Consider the following 19,031-nt stretch of genomic DNA (forward strand, 5'->3'; position numbering starts at 1 on the left):
TAAATAGTAGAAGAAAAGCCTGAACAAATAACAGCATTTGTGATATAACATGCATAGAAATTATCCTGAGCATCTGGACAGAGGGGTAAACTGAAAAGGGCAGAATGTCATAAGTTAAAAGCCTTCCTGAACAGATGGGTTTTAAGTTGTTTTTTTAAGAAAATGCATGGAGTCAGCTGATCTCACTAATTTTGGTCGGTGTTTCCAAAGTCTGGGCGCTATACAGATGACGGCCCTGTCACCCATAGAGCGCAGGTTATTGTGGGCCACAACAAGATTGCCAGAATCAGAGGACCGTAATGGGCGAACAGGAGCATAGTGATGGAGAAGGTTGCTGAAGTAGTCTGGTGCAAGGCCATTTAAGCTCTGTAGGTTATTAATAGAATTTTATATTCAATCCTGTAAGACACAATGGAGCGATTGAAAGTGAAGCAGGGGTGGGTGTGATGTGCTCCCTGTTGCTGGTCCGTGTAAGGATTTTTTGAAGCAGAGCTTTGAATCAACTGGACCTGTGATAAAAGATTTGAAGAGTCTCCTGCCAGTAGAAAGTTACAATAATCGATGCAGGATGTGATAAAAGCATGGACAAGTTTCTCATCATTTGAAAAGAAGAGGAATGAGCGAACACGCGATATGTTACGGAAGTAAGAAAATCACTTAATGTGATTTATGTGGGTGGAATAAGAAAGGGAGCAATCAAAAATGACACCCAGATTCCTTGTATTAGTAGGAGGTCTAATGAGATCACCACCAAGAATGACTGAAAAGGAGCTCATTTTCTTAAGTTGTGCTTTAGATAGATAGATAGATAGATAGATAGATAGATAGATAGATAGATAGATAGATAGATAGATAGATAGATAGATACTTTATTAATCCCAATGGGAAATTCACATTCTTCAGCAGCAGCATACTGATACAATAAATAATATTAAATTAAAGAATGATAATAATACAGGTGAAAAACAGACAATAACTATGTATAATGTTAAATGTTAACGTTTACAACCCCCCCCCCCCCCCCCCGATGGAATTAAACAGTCGCATAGTTTGGGGGAGGAACGATCTCCTCAATCTGTCAGTGGAGCAGGACAGTGACAGCAGTCTGTCTTCTGTCTGGAGATGATACTATTAAGTGGATGCAGTGGATTCTCCGTAATTGATAGGAGCCTGCTGAGCACCCTTCGCTCTGCCACAGATGTTAAACTGTCCAGCTCCATGCCAACAATAGAGCTTGCCTTCCTCACCAGTTTGTCCAGACGTGAGGCGTCTTTCTTTAGTGCCAATTTCCAGGAGTTCAATTTTGTTGCAGTTTAATTTTGAAGAGTTCTGCTTCATCCAGGTTTTTATTTCATTGAGGCGACTTGTGAGCTGAGTAGTGCTTTGATTCGATTTAAATAGTTTGCCAGGGATAGGTTCCTTAATTTTAAGTTTAGTTTTAAGGTATCTCCACGGGTGTAAGGTTCGTTCAGTGATGCACCTCTTGAATCTCCCGCTTCTATTAAGTCGATTATTGTTTGGGGGCGCGGTCGAGAGGCCGTGAGGAAGGCGGGTTTTTATGACGTTTTTATCCAGGTTTTGCATAATCCTTATTAGGTTGGGATGGGCCATTCTTGTCGTCCCGCTCTGGGCGGGACTAATTCCATCGAACTCTGACGGGGCGGAGCGTTTTGTTTCTTGTCTCCGTCTGTCGCCGGCTCACCTATTGATTAGCTGTGTTCAGTGAAAACCTTTCCGAAGACGGAGTTTTATTTTATTATTCGTAGTAGTATTTTTTTAACCAGAGGATTATACAAAGTGCATCACTGCGACAAGACGAGTCTGCCGTACAGCGAGGTACCGTGGAGCGTACACTACGAAGATGGACTCGGAAGAGCGACGTGCCCTCCGAGTGGAGGGCCGGTCTTTGGGGCCAGGGCTGGGGCTGCAACACTTGATGAGGCCGCGGGGTGTTTTAGTGCTCCTGCTGGCAGGCCTGACCGCTCTCGGACACTGCAAGGACTGCGACAAGCCGTGTATCAATGGACAGTGCAGCACTGCTAGCGGCACTTGCCTCTGCGAGCCAGGCTGGGTCGGGGACCAGTGCCAACACTGCGGGGGACGCTTCAGGTAAGGCCTGGAGGTGCCGAGCAGATGGGAGACTTGGGGGGTGCGCTTGTAGGCGAGCACAAAGGATGAGAGGGCCTAATAAAACTGGGGGATCGCAGTGGAAGCTGGCCGGCTGCCTCTCGCCCTGCCTGCGTTTCCTGAGCGTTCTCTGTAGGGCCCAGGGATATACAGAAGGGTCAATTATTTTAGATTACTTAGCCCGACTGTGTGGCTGTATGGGCTACCAGAGGGGTGAGGTAAGCTTTTGGCTGTCGATGGGGTACCAAATCCCATCTCCAGGGATGCCTGTGGCTACAGTCCTTTTGCAGGTGTTCTCTTTCGCAGTGCCCCATTTACGTAATCTTGTAGCAGATTGAATCCGTTTGGATAGAGACAACAATTTTGATTTTGTACTTTTAGTGAGGTCTCTTGACAGCCCTTTTCACAAACTGATATAAAGAAACGTTATGTTTTATAGCATTTTTTGCTGAAATCCGGTTAAGTTCACGTGATAAAGCGACTTGAGTACGGTCGATCGTTTCGTTCAATGTGCTCTTAGAATAGTCACCGTTCTATTTCGCAATATAGTATACCAGCTTTACTTTATAACATAGTCAAGCGTTTTATTTTTCTGAAACATATTTCTAAACATTCTAACAAATCGGCAAGTACAGCTGCAATAGACCTTGGTTCAGAACACAAAGGTCTAAGAACACAGACTATAAAAAAAGTGTGTATATGTATGTGTGTGTGTGTGTGTATTTAGTTGTAAACTCACTTAAACCTTACAGTGCACAAAAACACAATTTTCAAAAGAATGCCTTCTAATTTAATGTTAAATATTAATTTTCTTTTGTGGTACTAGGGTGTTGTACCATGTTGCCATTATGAATGTAGTGAGAAGTCAAGCAAAATGACACCTTTTATTGGCTAACTAAAAACATTACAATATGCAAGCTTTCGAGGCAACTCAGTCCCCTTCCTAAGGGAAGATGTAATAATAATAATTCATTACATTTATATAGCACTTTTCTCAGTACTCAAAGTGCTATATTGCATATTGTAATCTTTTTAGTTAGCCAATGAAAGGTGTTATTTTGCTTGACTTCTCACTAATTTCCTTTTGTGAAATTTTTAAAGCCTACTTTGGAATTTGGCCTCATATTTATGCAAAATTTCCATTTTTCTCTGTTTGTCTTGGCAAATACCCATTCTGATTCTCTTTGCAGAAATGGATCATTGTTGTGCAGTATATTTTTAGCTAATCGTTCATATCTTTGGAGAAAATCAATGTTACCAGTGTTTAAACAGAAAGTGTGACTGGACTAAGATTTGTTCCATGAGTTGTGAGGCAGAAGCGCTCCTCACACCGCCACTGTGCTTCCTTGAGGTGATGCACTGGCACAGTTCAGTTCCCTGTCTCTGACACATTTTGTGACCTTGAGCAGGTTGTTTTTAAAAAAAAAAAAAAAAAAAATGCAAACAATTGTGCCATGATTTAATGTAGTTATTTCCTTAGAATGTAAAGGCATCAGTCGAAATAAATAATTATAATTAAAATGAAGACATTGTTAGTAGAAAGTAAAGAGGAGAAAAAGAGACAAGTAGTGAGTGCGTTTTAGGAACGGCGAAATTTTCCCTGGGCAGTACACAGTCATTTCCCATAAGAGTTACTGGAAAATGTTGCTGAAGCATTATTTATGTAACGCATGCTTTGTTTTTATATTTATTTTCCCTCCGTTTTTAGGGAAGTTTTGTGATGGAGATTTTAGAGGGTAAAAAAATGCCCTACCATCCTGTAAGTGTCTTAGTTATGTCACCTGTGTCTTGGTGGCACAGGGATAAGCCACATGACACAGTTCAAATCTTGAACTCAGAAACTAACTATATGGTATTTGCATGTTTATTCCATGTCTGAATGGAGTTCTCTCCAGGTGTTGTACCAAAGACTTAAAAGTTAGTTTAGTTGGCAAATTCTAAATTGGTCTGGGGTCATGTTCCCAGTGCTGTGACATTGAACTGGTCTAGGTGGGCTTGATGAATGGGTGAGCACTTTGCCAAAGAATCAAAATCAAATATCACATTATATTTTGTTTAGGAGATAAGCTTGTGTCTACCTCTTTTTTTTATTTTTGTGCAATTTGCTTACACTGTGCTTAGATAGCAGAAAATATCTGTTTCTTCTGTAGTGAGCTTTTATTTTGATTTGCAGTGGATTTTGTCCAAGTCATCTTATGTTGAACAGTTAGTTTTTTTTTTCCCCCTTAAATCTAAAGAATTAATCTTGGCAGACCTCAAGTTATTCAAGGTATGGCTGATAAGCATGACAGCTTGAAATGTTGCTAATTGGTTACAGGCTCTTATTAGCATCTTTTTCTGCACAAAATGTACTTGTGTACTGTGCATTTTGATTTGTGTGGTTAAAAATTCTACATTTCAAAATAGCATCCCTTAGTTAATATCCCTGGCTTTGGGAAGTCTGTGTTTTGTTTTATGTACTAAATGTTTTATGAACTGGTCTTTGTGTTATACGCATATCCATTCATCTTACAGTCATATGAAAAAGTTTGAGAACCCCTCTCAGCCTGCATAATAATTTACTTTCAACAAAAAACATAACAGCGGTATGTCTTTCATTTCCTAGGAACATGAGAGTACTGGGATGTTTTCCAAACAAAGATTTTTAGTGAAGCAGTATTTAGTTGTATGAAATTAAATCAAATGTGAAAAACTGGCTATGCAAAAAGTTGGGTCCCCTTGACATATTGCTGATTTGAATGCATGTAACTGCTCAATACTGATTACTTGCAACACCAAATTGGTTGGATTAGCTCGGTAAGCCTTGAACTTCATAGACTGGTGTGTCCAATCAGAGGAAAGGTATTTAAGGTGGTCAATTACAGGTTGTGCTTCCCTTTGACTCTCCTCTGAAGATTGACAGCATGGGATCCTCAAAGCAACTCTCAAAAGATCTGAAAACAAAGATTGTTCAGTCTCATGGTTTAGGGGAAGGCTACAAAAAGCTATCCTAGAGGTTTAAACTGTCAGTTTCAACTGTAAGGAATGGAATCGGGGAAATGGAAGGCCACAGGCACAGTTGGTGTTAAACTCAGCAGGTCTGGCAGGCCAAGAAAAACACAGGAGCGGCATATGTGCAGGATTGTGAGAAAGGTTACAGACAACCCACGGATCACCTCCGAAGACTTGCAAGAACATCTTGTTGCAGATGGTGTATCTGTACATCGTTCTACAATTACAGTTCTTGAGTACAAAAATGGGACCCAATCAAACAGGTTTTTGTCTGTTTGTAACATAAAAATTGAAGCTCTGGAAAATGGAAACCAGTGGAGGTGAAAATTGAACATAGATGCATAAGTTGAAGTTTTTAAATATATTTTTCACAACTTAATAGCCAATGAGGCCGGTTATTAGATTTGTACTTTACTGGCTTTTTTTTTTTTTTTTTTTTTTTTTTTTTTGAGGTTAACATCAGTGAAAGATCATAGTGTTCTTTGTTTATGTGGTTAAAGATGGACATTTTTATTTATTTAGGCTAGTTGCATTGTATTCTTACTGTATTTTAATTTAGTCTGCTCACATATAATTTGTTTCATCAGGCCAGTAGCTGGTGTTTTGCTCTTATCTGTTATCTTTTTGAATTCAAAAGTACTTTGAGGATAACTTTGCATTTGGCTAATTAGTAACTTTTATTTCTTCAGTGTAACTAAACACTCATTAACTTTATCCAATTTAATGGCCTTCATATTTGAGCACAGAATGGTGGCAAAGTGAATTTAGGTTTAATTCCCAGCATTTTCTTTGGGCACGCAGTGTAACCCCCTGGTGTAAAGGATGTTTGACTTTGGTCGATTAGTATTTCTAAATCTTGCCTAGTATGGTTTAGTGTATATAATTTGCCTCGTTGGATTGGCAACCCATCATCGACTGCTTCCTGCTTTGTGTCTGAAGCTTATTAGTTTGTATGTTTACATTTTGCAGTTTTTTTTTCCTCTCTCCAGAAGCCTTTGTTTTAATCCTGAACTTTACCACTCATATGAGGTGGTATAAACCTTTGAATTTCTGTGTTTAGTCAACCCCACCTGAATGTACTTCTCTGGAAGTAAATATTAGAAGTCCACAATGAGTGTTAGACTCTTGCTACTAGTGTAGTCTTTTTCTGCATTTAAGCTCCCCTGGTTCCATTTCTGTTCTTCTGCATTATCTATTGAAGCTGGTCTGCATGTTTCCTCTTTGGTCTGTATAGCTATTTCATCAATACATTTGCCTAACTCTTAAGCTGGGTTTTTACAAGGCAAGTGTTTTCCCTGCCTAATTATACATACATACATACATACATTGCTCCTTATTAGCAATAAGATGTAAAAGACAAAGCAGCCAGCAGTTCTCCAGCTAGCTTTTTTCCAATTACATCTGTGTGTGTTCATCATGCACGGTTTGATTTAATAAAACACTTAATAGAAAAATGTGACAGACTGAAAATGAACTGTTTTAGGCTTCAAATCATTTGGATGATATCCTTGGAAAGGAAAAAAAATCTACGATATAAAAGCCTTACATTACACAGACTAACAAGCCATAAAATTAAATAAGGTCTGAGATTGGCAATGATTGGTTTCTAATTAAGCAATTGGGTTGGAATGAAAACCTGTAGCCACTGCGGCTCACCAGGACCGACATTGCCTACCCCTGTTTTACATCTTATTGCTAATAAGGAGCAATTAAAACACTGAATGCAGCAGTTTAAGATTGAAATAAGCAATTAAGGTTGGAGAACCTTAACAAGCGAGACCACTAAAATGAAGCATTAAAATGTCACTTAAGCAATATGTGCTTCATCAGCAATAATTGAGTTCTCGTTAAGGAACTGGGTTGGAACAAAAACCTGCACATACTGTGGCACTCCAGGACCGACGTTGCCTACCCCTGTTCTACAAAACATTTTATTCCTAGTTATAAAACTAATTCTACTTTCCTCAAGAATTTTCGTATTAGTAGTCGTCCAGTCAGGTTGCATTATGGTTTGGGTGTCCTGTGCTATGTGAGATCTTGGTTGACTTTCCTTTATTGAAGGAAGCTTATATTTGGCAGTGCTTTGAAGGATTTTTCAGGGAGATGTCAGGCCATCCTTTTATGAATCAGTGTCAGTTGGGTTTATTAAGCTAGGCAGTGAATATAAGCACACCAGCAAGTTTGACATCAGGAAGGTTGAAAAAGTTTGAAAACAATGGACGCGCCAATCTTTTCATGTTATTCACTTTAAAATTACTTTTACGTTTGATTTTTTTTAAAACTAATCTGTACTGTTTGTGCATTATGTAATTTGTAATTTATAAAGTTTGTAACTCTATATTTTGCTTGTAAAATTGTTAGAGAAGAGCTATGCAATAATCAACTGAATTGAATTTATTACAGAAACATCCCTCTGTGTTTCTGACAGCACCATTCCTAAGGATATGGTGTATGTTTTTTTTTTTTTTTTCACTTAAGTTGCATAACTATTGATTTGAAAATCCAAAGTGATTATATTATAGTATCATTTATGATGACAATCTTGACCATGATCCTGGTAAGTATTAGATGGTATATTATTCCCTTCTAATTTTTAATTATAAAAGTACCATTGAATCTGAGTCCCATGGTCATATTAAGTATATCTTGTAATGCCTATAGGTGAGGCACATTCTAATGAAAACAATTTCTTTTAATCTCATTTTTACAAAAAATATTAACACATGCCTAGTAAATTTAAACACTAATTTATAATTTTTTGGTTTTAAATTTAATCCCAGTATGTCTTTTTGATTTGTAAAATATGAAGCCTTTCTTGAACGGTAAGAATAAAAGTGCTTTCTAAAGTATGTCTTCTGTTCTTCTAGAGTCTACTTTTTCATGTTGCAAGCACTGTTTTTCTCCATCTGCTGTTTGCTTTTACTGGCTACATACTTGTATTGCTTGTAAATTATTATTATTTAAGATCTCTGCAACATCCGGTACACTACAAGCTGTTATTACCACGTAGTTCTTTGAATTTTGAAGAAGCAGAAATGATTTGACCTGGGAAGAATGATTCATAGAAGTGGACTGTGGTACAGTGCAGAATTGTAACTAACTCCTGAAAACATAGTGAGTTCATGCTGTTGAGGTTAGGAGCTACAGACATGAGTAAGTTTTCTTGTAAAGCTGTTAATTTCATTGCTCTGTTTTTGCTTGTTTTGACAATCCACCATTTGGCAATTAAGGCTTCATCTTAATACTTTTTTTTTTTTTCTTTTTTCCTGCCTATTTTAACTGGTGAGTTGGTATAATGTTTTACAAACATTGGCTTTTAGGTTTTCCAGTTTATTTGAGGCAGTGTATAATCCACTGAAATATGTAGATTTAACTCTTAATGCAATATATAAGCTATATGGTATTTTTGTAGCATTCAGTAAACTGCAGGTATTCATTCATCTGAGCCATCCACATTATGTCTCATAAATTACCACCACAGGAAGACATCCTTTATAATGGTCTATCAATTCTTATATTCAGTGCATTTATATGCTCACACATAATCGGGATGAGATGAGTTAAGGCAGAAACCTGTTTTCTTGAAAAATGCATGTTTACATGTGCAAGTATGCTTGTAGGGCCTTGTGTATAATGCTGTGTGTAGAATTCACACTCAGACATGGTGTATGGACAAAACTGGAAATTTGTGTATGTCCAAAAAAATTCAGATGCATAAAACTGTGTGTACACCAAGTTCCACATATTCCCCCATTATAAACCCCAATGCACTTGCAATTTAATGCATTTGCATGCACTTACAGCCCCACCCTGACTCCTCCCAGAATTTCAATATTTGAATATGTAAATTGATATAAATAGCCCCTTCCATTGAGTATTTTCTTAAAAGACAATGTCAGAAGCATGTGGAAAAAAGAATTTCAGTGAATGTGAAGTGGAGACAAGGAAAAATGTACTATTTGCTGACTTAAGCAGCAGTACAAGCAACAAAAGGATGGAGTGATACAGCGTGGTGGAGACACTCGAAAGTACAAATTAAGAAAGTCGCACAGTGCTCAAAATAAAAGATGTTGTCAGATATCAAAGTTGATGTGAAAAGGTGAGTTGTAACATCACCATCTCTATATTCTGTATCAGACAATGTTACAAAAGCTGAACCCTGTGCAGAGGACACAATGATGGTGCTAATCTTCTGGCTCTGGCTGCACACACACCTCTGCCTCGGAAACCGCTGGGCTGACAGATGTTGTTCTTTAGTCACAAAATGCAATATTTGATGCTCTTAGAGATGTGGCCAATAAATTAAGGAATATAAGGGCTGTACTTTGTTGTGTTGACCACAAATTAAATGAAATGGTTAAAAAAATAAGTGCTGCATCTGATTACCTGTTGCATTCTGCTAATTACATTCAAACAAAGTTGTAATGCTGTCAGATTTGGCCGAACATTTGGTGGGTGAGGTTCATCATCCCGTGTCTCTTAAGGTACGGGCAATGCATGATTGTGTGCCACGTTATGCAGTTTAGCATTGTACATTGAGCTCATCAACATAAATTCAATGATTTTCCGAAATAATTGAGACAGATTTGTGAGGGATAAAAGTGCAAATGGCAAACCCATTATTAATCTGTCCATATGATCCCCTAGTAGTTAATAACCGATATAGCACAGAGGCTAGTGAGAGACAACAACCAGGGTCGATAAGCCAAAATTTTATTAAAGCTTGTGTTGTCCAAACAATAGAAGTATAAAGTCAACAAATAATCAATAAAAAAAAAGTTGCTTCATAAAAACAGGTCAGGGAGCATACACTGGTATGGTGCATTGTAGCACCCACCACATGATGAAACCCCTCAGGATCCTGGTTGGCAACAACACCCTACCCCAAACGCTTGGGCAGACACGAGGTCCATTCCCACCCTCCGACAATGACCACCTACCTGTTGTGGCCAGGTGTTAAGTGGGCGTTCCCTTGGTCTGGTCCAGCTGCTTGGCTCCTCAACAATGAGGATCCTGCTACCTGGGTCACCCTTAGGGAATTGTACCACATGGTCGTAGTGCTGTAAGTGATGCTCCCTCACAATGCAGGCAGTGTGCCTCATTTGGGACTCCATGAGCAACTGCTCAGAGACACAGTACCAAAGGAGTCCAGTCTTTGTCTTGGGTCTTTGGAGAGCGTCCGTGTCTCAGAACCTATATAGCAAGACAGGAAGCAGCAGAACTCCAAGACTTGGACCTTTGTCCTTTTGCAGAGAGATCAGGAGTGTCACACACCCTTTTCAAGTGACCTCATGACCTCCCCATGCTCTCCCATCCAATCTACTGACTTCATAGGAAGAATCACCAGAGACATGAATGTTGCTGCCAAGGTAAGTAAATCTCTCGAAGGTTGACACTCTCTCCACAGACAGACCCACCGATGATGGCTGTGCCCAAGAGGTCATTAAAAGCCTGGATCTTGGTTTATATCGAGGCCACTCGCAATCCCAGACACTCAGACTTCTCGCTCAGTCTCTTGAGAGCCCCGATCAGAGCTACCATTGACTCCGTGAAGATTATAGCATCATCGACAAAGTCAAGATCAGTGAATCTTTCTTCACCAATAGATGACCCATAGCTGCTGGAACCCACGACCCTGCCCAACACCCTGTCCATGCAAGCATTGAACAGACCAGGAGCAAGAACACACCCTTGATGAACCCCACGATCAACTGGTTAAAACACAGAGGTTCTGCTTCCACTTTGCATAGCACTCGCAGCACCAGTCTACAGGCCGGCCATGATATCCAGCAAATTTAGGGGAATCCCACATAGTCACAGGATGGTCCACAGAAGAACTCGATCAACAGACTCAAATGCTTTATGAAAATTGACAAAGGCTGCAAAGAAACTCTGCCAATATTTGTGTTTGCACTCAATGAGAACATTCAGTGCCAGGATGCACATGATGGTAGACGTCTTAGGCATCAAACCAGAATGCTGCAGTTGCTGGAATGTGAGCAAGTGATCACGGATCCTATTGAGGATAACCCTAGCAAGGGCCTTATCTGGCATGGAGAACAGTGTTATCCCCTAGTAGTTGCTATAACTTGGCCACAGCTACATCCAAAAACTGAAACTTCTGGAACATTTTGTTGCAGTGACGGATTGATTTATAACTGGTTAATTGTGCAGAAGTCTGCATACAAAAGGTTTTATAATCTAATTTGTTTTTTTTTTTTTTGGCATTGAACATTTTCCTGTTTTTTTTTTTTTTTTTTTTGTAGTGTGCACATATTATCATGCTTGAATCCATGCAAAGATTTTTAACTGCGGCCCCTGGTCTCTTGGCACAATACATGTTTAAATTCATACAGTGGGTCTTCTGGCTGTCTAAAAATCAGTTAAATTTTCTGTACAAAGTTTATGGCAATATACGTAATTTAAACTAACTTTTCTGGCTTTTAAGATGAAGGTTACCACCAAGCCTGTTCGATTCCTTAGTTTGTACCCACATTGATCTGTTTCATTCAGCTTGGTTTTAGAGACAAAACAAGAACGGAAAAAGTTAAGCAAATTTTCATTATTTGTCAGCAGTGTCAAAGAGCTATTGAGACACATGAGGATACTGTGAATAGTCACTGAAGCTACCTGTCAGGCAGGAGATAGCTAATAATTTTAAATTTATTCAATTGTCTTTCTTTGACAAGTAACGTAGCTAGTACATAAGTCTGTAGACATCCACTTACGGAAAATATGGTTGTATCTGTACCAGTTAGTGTACAGTACATACATACATTAATAACTTCTAGTAAAAATGTTTATCATTATACTTGTGTGAGGCAGACAGCACCTTGTTTTAGTCCATACCTGCTTGAAATAGAACTGGGTGGTGGTTCACAAATTTCACAGTTACCTGGGTCAGAACTATATATGATACGTATGGTGAGTAAAGCAGAGAAATAATGGGGTGAAGCGCCTCTGACTTATTCTTGTTCCACTGTGGGTAAGATGGAGTGACAGTCTATGGGATGCTAGTCTTTACAATGAAGTTTTTTTTTTTAAAACAACATTTATAATTAAGTTTTAACCTGTCACTTAAAATTAGCTTTTGTATATACTAAAACACATACAAATTCCAAATGAAGAAAAAAATAAAGTACACATTTTTATTCATAGGTTGGATAGTTTTTGAACTGTTTAAAATAGTACAGTGTAATTCTAATGGGCAAGGCCTTGAGTTATGATGTATTACTGTCTTAATAATGAAGCAATCTAAATCAAATAAATATTACAGTATTCCTGGATAAATGTTTGAATGAGTGAGGCATGACCCTCTTTTTCAGTTATTTGTGAATAAACTGGATGACCGTCAGATCATGAAGGTTATTTCCAGCAAGAATGGGGAACCTGTCACATGTCGGCTAGCAGCATGGCACAAATTGAATAATTTTTTGGCAGTCTGGTTATTTCAAAGGGACTATGGCCACCTCAATCGCTGGGCCTTTCGCCTCTGAATTTCTTTCTTTGGGGAGCGCTGAAAGGAAAATTGTACAAGAACAAGCCTCGTACACTGGAACAATTAGAGTGAAACGTCGAACAAGAAGTGGCTGCCGTCACTCCTACAATGCTTGCCAATATGGAGCGCTGTGTCAATCTGTGTTTGCAAGTAGAAAGCGACCATTTCCAACACTGAATGTGATTGGATCATTTACACATCTATCAAGGTATGCACTGTACTTATTTCATTTCTATTGCTATTGGGTAAGTAACACATCATAACTCTGGCCCCCGCCCATTAGAACCTCCCTGTAGTTTCTTTCCCACCGCAGGTTCAACAGTGAGATAAAAACAAAATTTAGTTTCTTTTTTCAAAGTACTAACTGGAAAGGAAGTTAAGTAAGTCTTAAAATAAAGAAAATGCTTTTTTGGGCTTTTATTCTTTTTCCAGTCTCTTTAGTTGTCTTGAGTTGTGAAGATGACGCAGAATAAGGTTATATTTGAATGCTGGGTCACGTGGATATTTTGTAAACCTCCTTTGCCTCTCTTTTTTTTTTTATGGTGGCTTAAGGGTAGAAAAAATGGTAGTGTTATTTGTTATGTAGATTTCCTCTAGCCAGCTACTTTTGCTTACTATGTTCTCTTTGAAACATAATACATATGAATAGTTTACGATGTAGGAGTTGATAATGGGACTACACTGAAAAAGAATGTTGTTGCAGAAGCTGCCTTGCCAATACTGAAAATTTGTTGCACCAGTCTTTTCACACCTGGCTTTTATTAAATTGGGTGATGACCTGCTAAATCGCCTGTATGTGTACTGTATTTTGCAATATGTAAGGCAATGGCATTTGTAATTTATTTTCATATACAAATTTCTTTTCATTTGTAATGTATAAATTAGTTCTTAAAGTCTTGACTAAGATTGTTGATTCCTAAATAGAGAAGTGAAATATAGATTTTTTTTTAAACTGTAAAGGATGTTTCTCAAGAATGACCATATAATTGTCAGTTTTGTTGTTTTCCGTGTTAACTGTCAAAAATGTCACACATTGGCATGGTAAAATTTTAAATTGCCCCTCATGTGACAGGAGATGAGCCCTATAGCACAACTGCTAGATATAGAAGTTTTGTTTCAGATGGTTTTGTGTTTTTGGTTTTCATTTCTGTAATATCCAGAAAGTTCCAGGTTAGGTATATTTGGTGAAGTTTCAGTTATTAATAGATTTATTCACAGTTAACAAGTGTACTCAACAAGCAATCATACTGACAGTCGTGTGGTTGCTTTGTGAGCATGTACACTAGGGGTTCTCAGTCGGTCCTGGGGACCCACTGTGGCTGCAGGTTTTTTGTTCCAACCAGCATCTGTTTTAAATTGGACTCCTGGGCTAATTAAGTGAACTGTTATTTCCCAGATTCTGTGATTAGGGAGCAATATAGAAATTGGAAAACTAAGTTTGGTAAAAAAAAAAAATTCATTGAAATGTACTAAGCAGGGAATTATGGGAATAATGTGTTTTTTTTTTCTTTTTAACAATATTTTCATCTTGATTTTAATTCTATTTTTCCAGGTGTTCTAATTGTTTCATTAATCCATTGTTTTCTAATTAGTGGGTCTGACACTAAAGTAGTTGCAGCCTTTCATGATTCAGTGTTGTTTGCCTGGGTATCTGCTCTGCTCATTTTTAATTGTCATTATTAAGATACAAGAAGGGAGCAAACTGCATAGAGGGCAAAATATAATGAAATCAACAAAAGAGAGTGAAGCATTTAAATCTAGAGCAAAAATAGAAATGTTTCTAAATTTCTTATTAATGTAAAAATCATGCTGCTGTGCTTTTCTGAATGTAGAGTAAGAGAAGAGAGAAAAAAAATACCAGCTAATTAAATAAGATCAGTGAGATCAGTTGTTGTCACTGATTTTGAATCTGGTTGGAACAAAAACCTGAAGCCACAGCGGGCCCCCAGGTCCGACTTTGAGAACCCCTGATGTACATGTATGTATGTATGTGTGTGTGTGTGTGTGTGTGTGTGTGTGTGTGTGTATGTGTAAAATCTAAAATATAGCAAGTATGTTGCATCTTAATTATGTAATCATTGTCTTTTTTGGTCTGTTGATGTTGTGCTCCTGTCACTAGCCTGTGAGAGATCTGAAAGTAAGAATTTCACTGGGAAATAAACATTTGCGTATTTATTTTTTTATTAGTTAGATTTCTAGTTTGCAGTAAGGAAAAGGTGGGGGCAAAAGGTTGTATTTGTAGGGGAGAAATCCACACATTGGAAGTTACATTACCTACTGGAAATTTGTCAAGTAAAAAGCAATTTGAAAAAGGAAATAAAGCCAAGCTAACACTTTTTATTGCCACCGATTTTAGCCATCAAAAGAGATCCACCAACTCCCCGGCATGTTCATTCGATATGCTGTCAAGTTCAGCTACAACTTGTCTTAGATTTTAGTTTAAACCATTGATAGTTATATATTTTGATATTAATGTTTGTTTTGCTAAAAAAAATAAAAAAAATTTCATATCATTATTGAGTTCAGCCCACACTGCTTATGAGTAATTTAATCCTCCTTCAATCAATAATGCTAATCCAGAAAAATCTGAATAAGTAATAATCCCAAACACAAGTAAATAACAATATATTTAAATTAAACAATTAAACATTTTTTTTCTACTGCTTCTTTGAGGTGTTGAGTCATTTGACAAATTTAAGTGATAGGAAATTTCCTTCACGTTGTTTGTTAAATATGATAACAGCACCATCCCATACTAGCGTAAATGGCATAAGTCTGCATTCTTATGTATAGCAATCTTGCATTACACAAATCATTCATATTGTCTTAATTAAAACAGTCTTTGATAGCAATAATTATCTTGCTTTAACTTAACTTTTCATTTGCTTAGTGAAGAATTAAATCTGACCATTTGTTTATCAGAAACTAACCAAGTAGCTTTTTTGCACTACACTGGTCATCAAATAGATTTGTCCTGTGGACATATTCTGATTGAGCAAGTACTCTTTGTGCTAGAGCCTCTTGTAGAAAAAGACCACTTCCACACACACGTCTCACACTCTTTAACCTACACACTCGCTCATTCACTCCTGGACGCTCCCACCCAGTCATTCACATTGCACACATGTTTAGTAAGTTCAAACCTGTCAAATTTTGGATCTATGCAAGATGAGGATCGTCAGGCATGTATTGCACTGAATTAATTCTCATTTTTTTATCGTTCCAAATTGCTCAGTTTAGTCATTTAAATTTGTATGTTTTCTGATGCAGATCTACAGTGGTTTTACGCAATCGTGTAACTTATACAGATTAGCCAGGAAGTAACATCCAACATTGACATTGCAAGTTAGCTTTCAAAATGAGTTAGCTTGCAAAAATGTTCATGTTAAAATGTCTTAAGAGGAATATTGATGCAGAGAATCCTTCTTTCAATAAGGAATGAATGATCTGAAAATTATGCCTATCATTGGGAAACGGTGAGTAGATGTATTTTATTTGCAGTGAAGCTTTCACTGTCATACGAGTACAGTATGACGCACTACTATCTTCAGAAGCATTACTCTTTTTCAACGAATCATATGCACCACGTCAAGGTCTAACATTGGAAAATTATTGCCTTTAAAGCAAGCTATGATCACAGCAGGAAAAAACTCACTTGTTAACCAACTGGACTAGAGTGTGCCAACAAGTACTTTTCTTCAAGATACCGGAGACCTTAATGCATAAAACCTGGTTACACTTTCAAACACATGTAAGACATTTCTTATACAAATGTCAAGACTATAAAATATGAACTTAGAGTGAAAATTGACTTATTATGGCAGATTACGACCATTTGTAAGTCCTACGCAGTTTTCTTTGATAATGGCATTTTGGTGACTCCAGGTGGCAGGACAGTCTCGTTTTTTATGTGTGTTTCAGATGTTAGTTAACCCATATAATTAGTTCAAGGACATGTTCCTTCAATAGAGCTGTCTTTAATCTTTGGAATAACACCTAATGCATATGCTTAATGTTAATTGCTTTAGTGTGTAGTCTATTTTGTGATAAAATGGGAGTGCTGATATAACTGGCAAAGACCGTGTCATCTCTTTTGGAGTATATTGCTAATAGCTGTCAATCTGGGATTGCAATGATTTTTGACTCATGATGATGAATGACTTATAGTATAAGCCGGTATAGGCCTACTAGAGCTGTCCTCTTGGAGTTGTGTACTGAATTGGATCCTACATTACAGAGACCTCACACAGAAATCACTTGATTCCTATTATTATGTTACCAATTTTAACAACAGTAGAGTATTTTTCAATGGATGCTTTTCTGTGTAAAGTTGCTGACCAGCCAGGAATCTCATAGTTATCCCCTGAGCTGCATCATGTTGCCTGTATGGGGTGGTAGAATTAAGGTGCTCTTAGATCAAAAGGCAATTTTCAGCGATTGCTGGTTTTCCTAATATAATATGTGGAATTTAATGCACATGTTACAATAAAGGCACCCTCACAGAATAATTTTGCTTTTGTAAAGGGAAGCACTTTCATTCAGTTAATATACAATTAATATGTGAATCTCAATTTTATCTGGCTAATGTTGTTATAAGGCAGTCCGGCTTAACCCTTGAATCTTTTACTTTATCAAGCATTTTGGGAAGCAGACTCGAGTGTTATACTGTGTGTGATGGTTGGCTTGCTTCTTGGTAAGTAAGCCTAACTGTTATGATTTTGAGTAAGTTTGTACAAGTTGTCTGTAATCTAATTAACTTCACATTCTAGTGGGTACACCACAAGATGGGAGATCTAATGAAACACGGTCCTTCACACAATAGATAATAGAACCAATATATACAGTTGAATGTTTTAACTTGCTTTGTAAATCACTTTGGATAAAGGCATCTGCTAAATAAACAGTAATAATTCTAAAAGGATGGACCATTGGTTCATTTAAATGTGTTTTGACTTGTTGGGTGGCATGCTGCTGCTATACAGCCTCACAAAGGTGTGTTGCATTGTAAAGTTTAATAAGAATGTTCTTATTACCTCACATTTCTGTGCCTGCAGCCTGTGTCAATTAACGCTGTTTACTGAAGTGGTCTGGGCACTCACTGTATGATGGCACTTAGCTATTCCTCTCTGCATTCAGACACTGTTGCTTGCTCCTACTCTTTGTTTTTACTTTTATTTGGGACTCCTGCAAAGAGACCAGAATAAGAATATTTTTTGTGGTTCTTAACTTCAGTCAGTAATACCTCAAGTTGACATTCAGTTTGGGTTTCTGCCTTCTGTTTTTACATAGTTTGTAGTAAAGATGTCACTCTGGATCATGGGCAAATTTATGGAACCTAAGCAAGTTGTTACACCTGAGCCTTCTGGAGAATGGCTAATAACAATAAAGCCTCCACTGATTGGGAGGGTACAGAGTGCATGTAAGGCATTTTATCATAGCTTACTAGTAATAAAGTTATGTAACTTATAATCGAGCAGCTGTTCTTTTCAAACTCCCTGCATGGACCTGATGTTTACAGATTCTACAGTATGTCATTTTAATTCAACTGAAAAATGTTGTGGGAAGGATGACTTCGAGCCAGAGAAAACTTCGGTTGTCAATTGATGATCCTGGCTATTCTTTTTGACAGTGTGTGTTTCTTTATAAATTCTTGGCATGCAATACAAAAATACCAGCATTATCTGGCTTAAGGTCCAGAGAACCAGATGTTTTTTTGCAAAAAGAAACAAATTGTCTTGTGTTCATTGTTAATTTATTTTGATCTGTTGTTTAAATATTCCTTCTTGAAAAGAAGGAACGCTGTAGTCTTTATTGTGTGTGTTTATGTGTAAATACACTGCCTGGCCAAAAAAAAAAGTCGCCACCAAAAAAAAGGTCACACACACTAATATTTCGTTGGACCGCCTTTAGCTTTGATTACGGCATGCATTCACTGTGGCATTGTTTTGATAAGCTTCTGCAATGTCACAAGATTTAGTTCCATCCAGTGTTGCATTAATTTTTCACCAAGATCTTGCATTGATGATGGCGCACTAGGCATGATGGGTGCATCACTTCATCTGCCCCTCTTCTTACCCTGTTGCGCCCATCACGCTGGAACAGGGTAAATCTGGACTCATCAGACCACATGACCTTCTTCCATTGCTCCAGAGTCCGAACTTTATGCTCCCTAGCTAATTGAAGCCTTTTTTTCCGGTTTGCCTCACTGATTAGTGGTTTTCTTACGGCTACACAGCTGTTCAGTCCCAGTCCCTTGAGTTCCCTTTGCATTATGCGTGTTGAAATGCTCTTACTTTCACTATTAAACATAGACCTGAGTACTGTTGTTTTTCTTCGATTTGATTTCACCAAACGTTTAAGTGATCGCCGATCACGATCATTCAGGATTTTTTTCCTGCCACATTTCTTCCTCAAA

General features: G+C 37.8%; 1 protein-coding gene across 2 annotated transcripts in view; it reads left to right on the top strand.

Moving 5' to 3' along the window:
* Positions 1 to 1,639: 1,639 nt before the first annotated feature.
* The window catches only part of atrn (attractin), a 300,415-nt gene continuing 283,023 nt past the window's right edge, over positions 1,640 to 19,031 (top strand). For both annotated transcript variants that reach the window (XM_028801455.2, XM_028801456.2), the window contains exon 1: positions 1,640 to 2,109. In XM_028801455.2, coding sequence (XP_028657288.2) covers positions 1,862 to 2,109 — 248 coding nt within the window. In that variant the 5' untranslated portion in view covers positions 1,640 to 1,861. The remainder of the gene's footprint in view (positions 2,110 to 19,031) is intronic.

This window comes from Erpetoichthys calabaricus, chromosome 5 (genome assembly GCF_900747795.2).
Source record: "Erpetoichthys calabaricus chromosome 5, fErpCal1.3, whole genome shotgun sequence".
NCBI classification, from domain to species: Eukaryota; Metazoa; Chordata; class Cladistia; order Polypteriformes; family Polypteridae; genus Erpetoichthys; species Erpetoichthys calabaricus.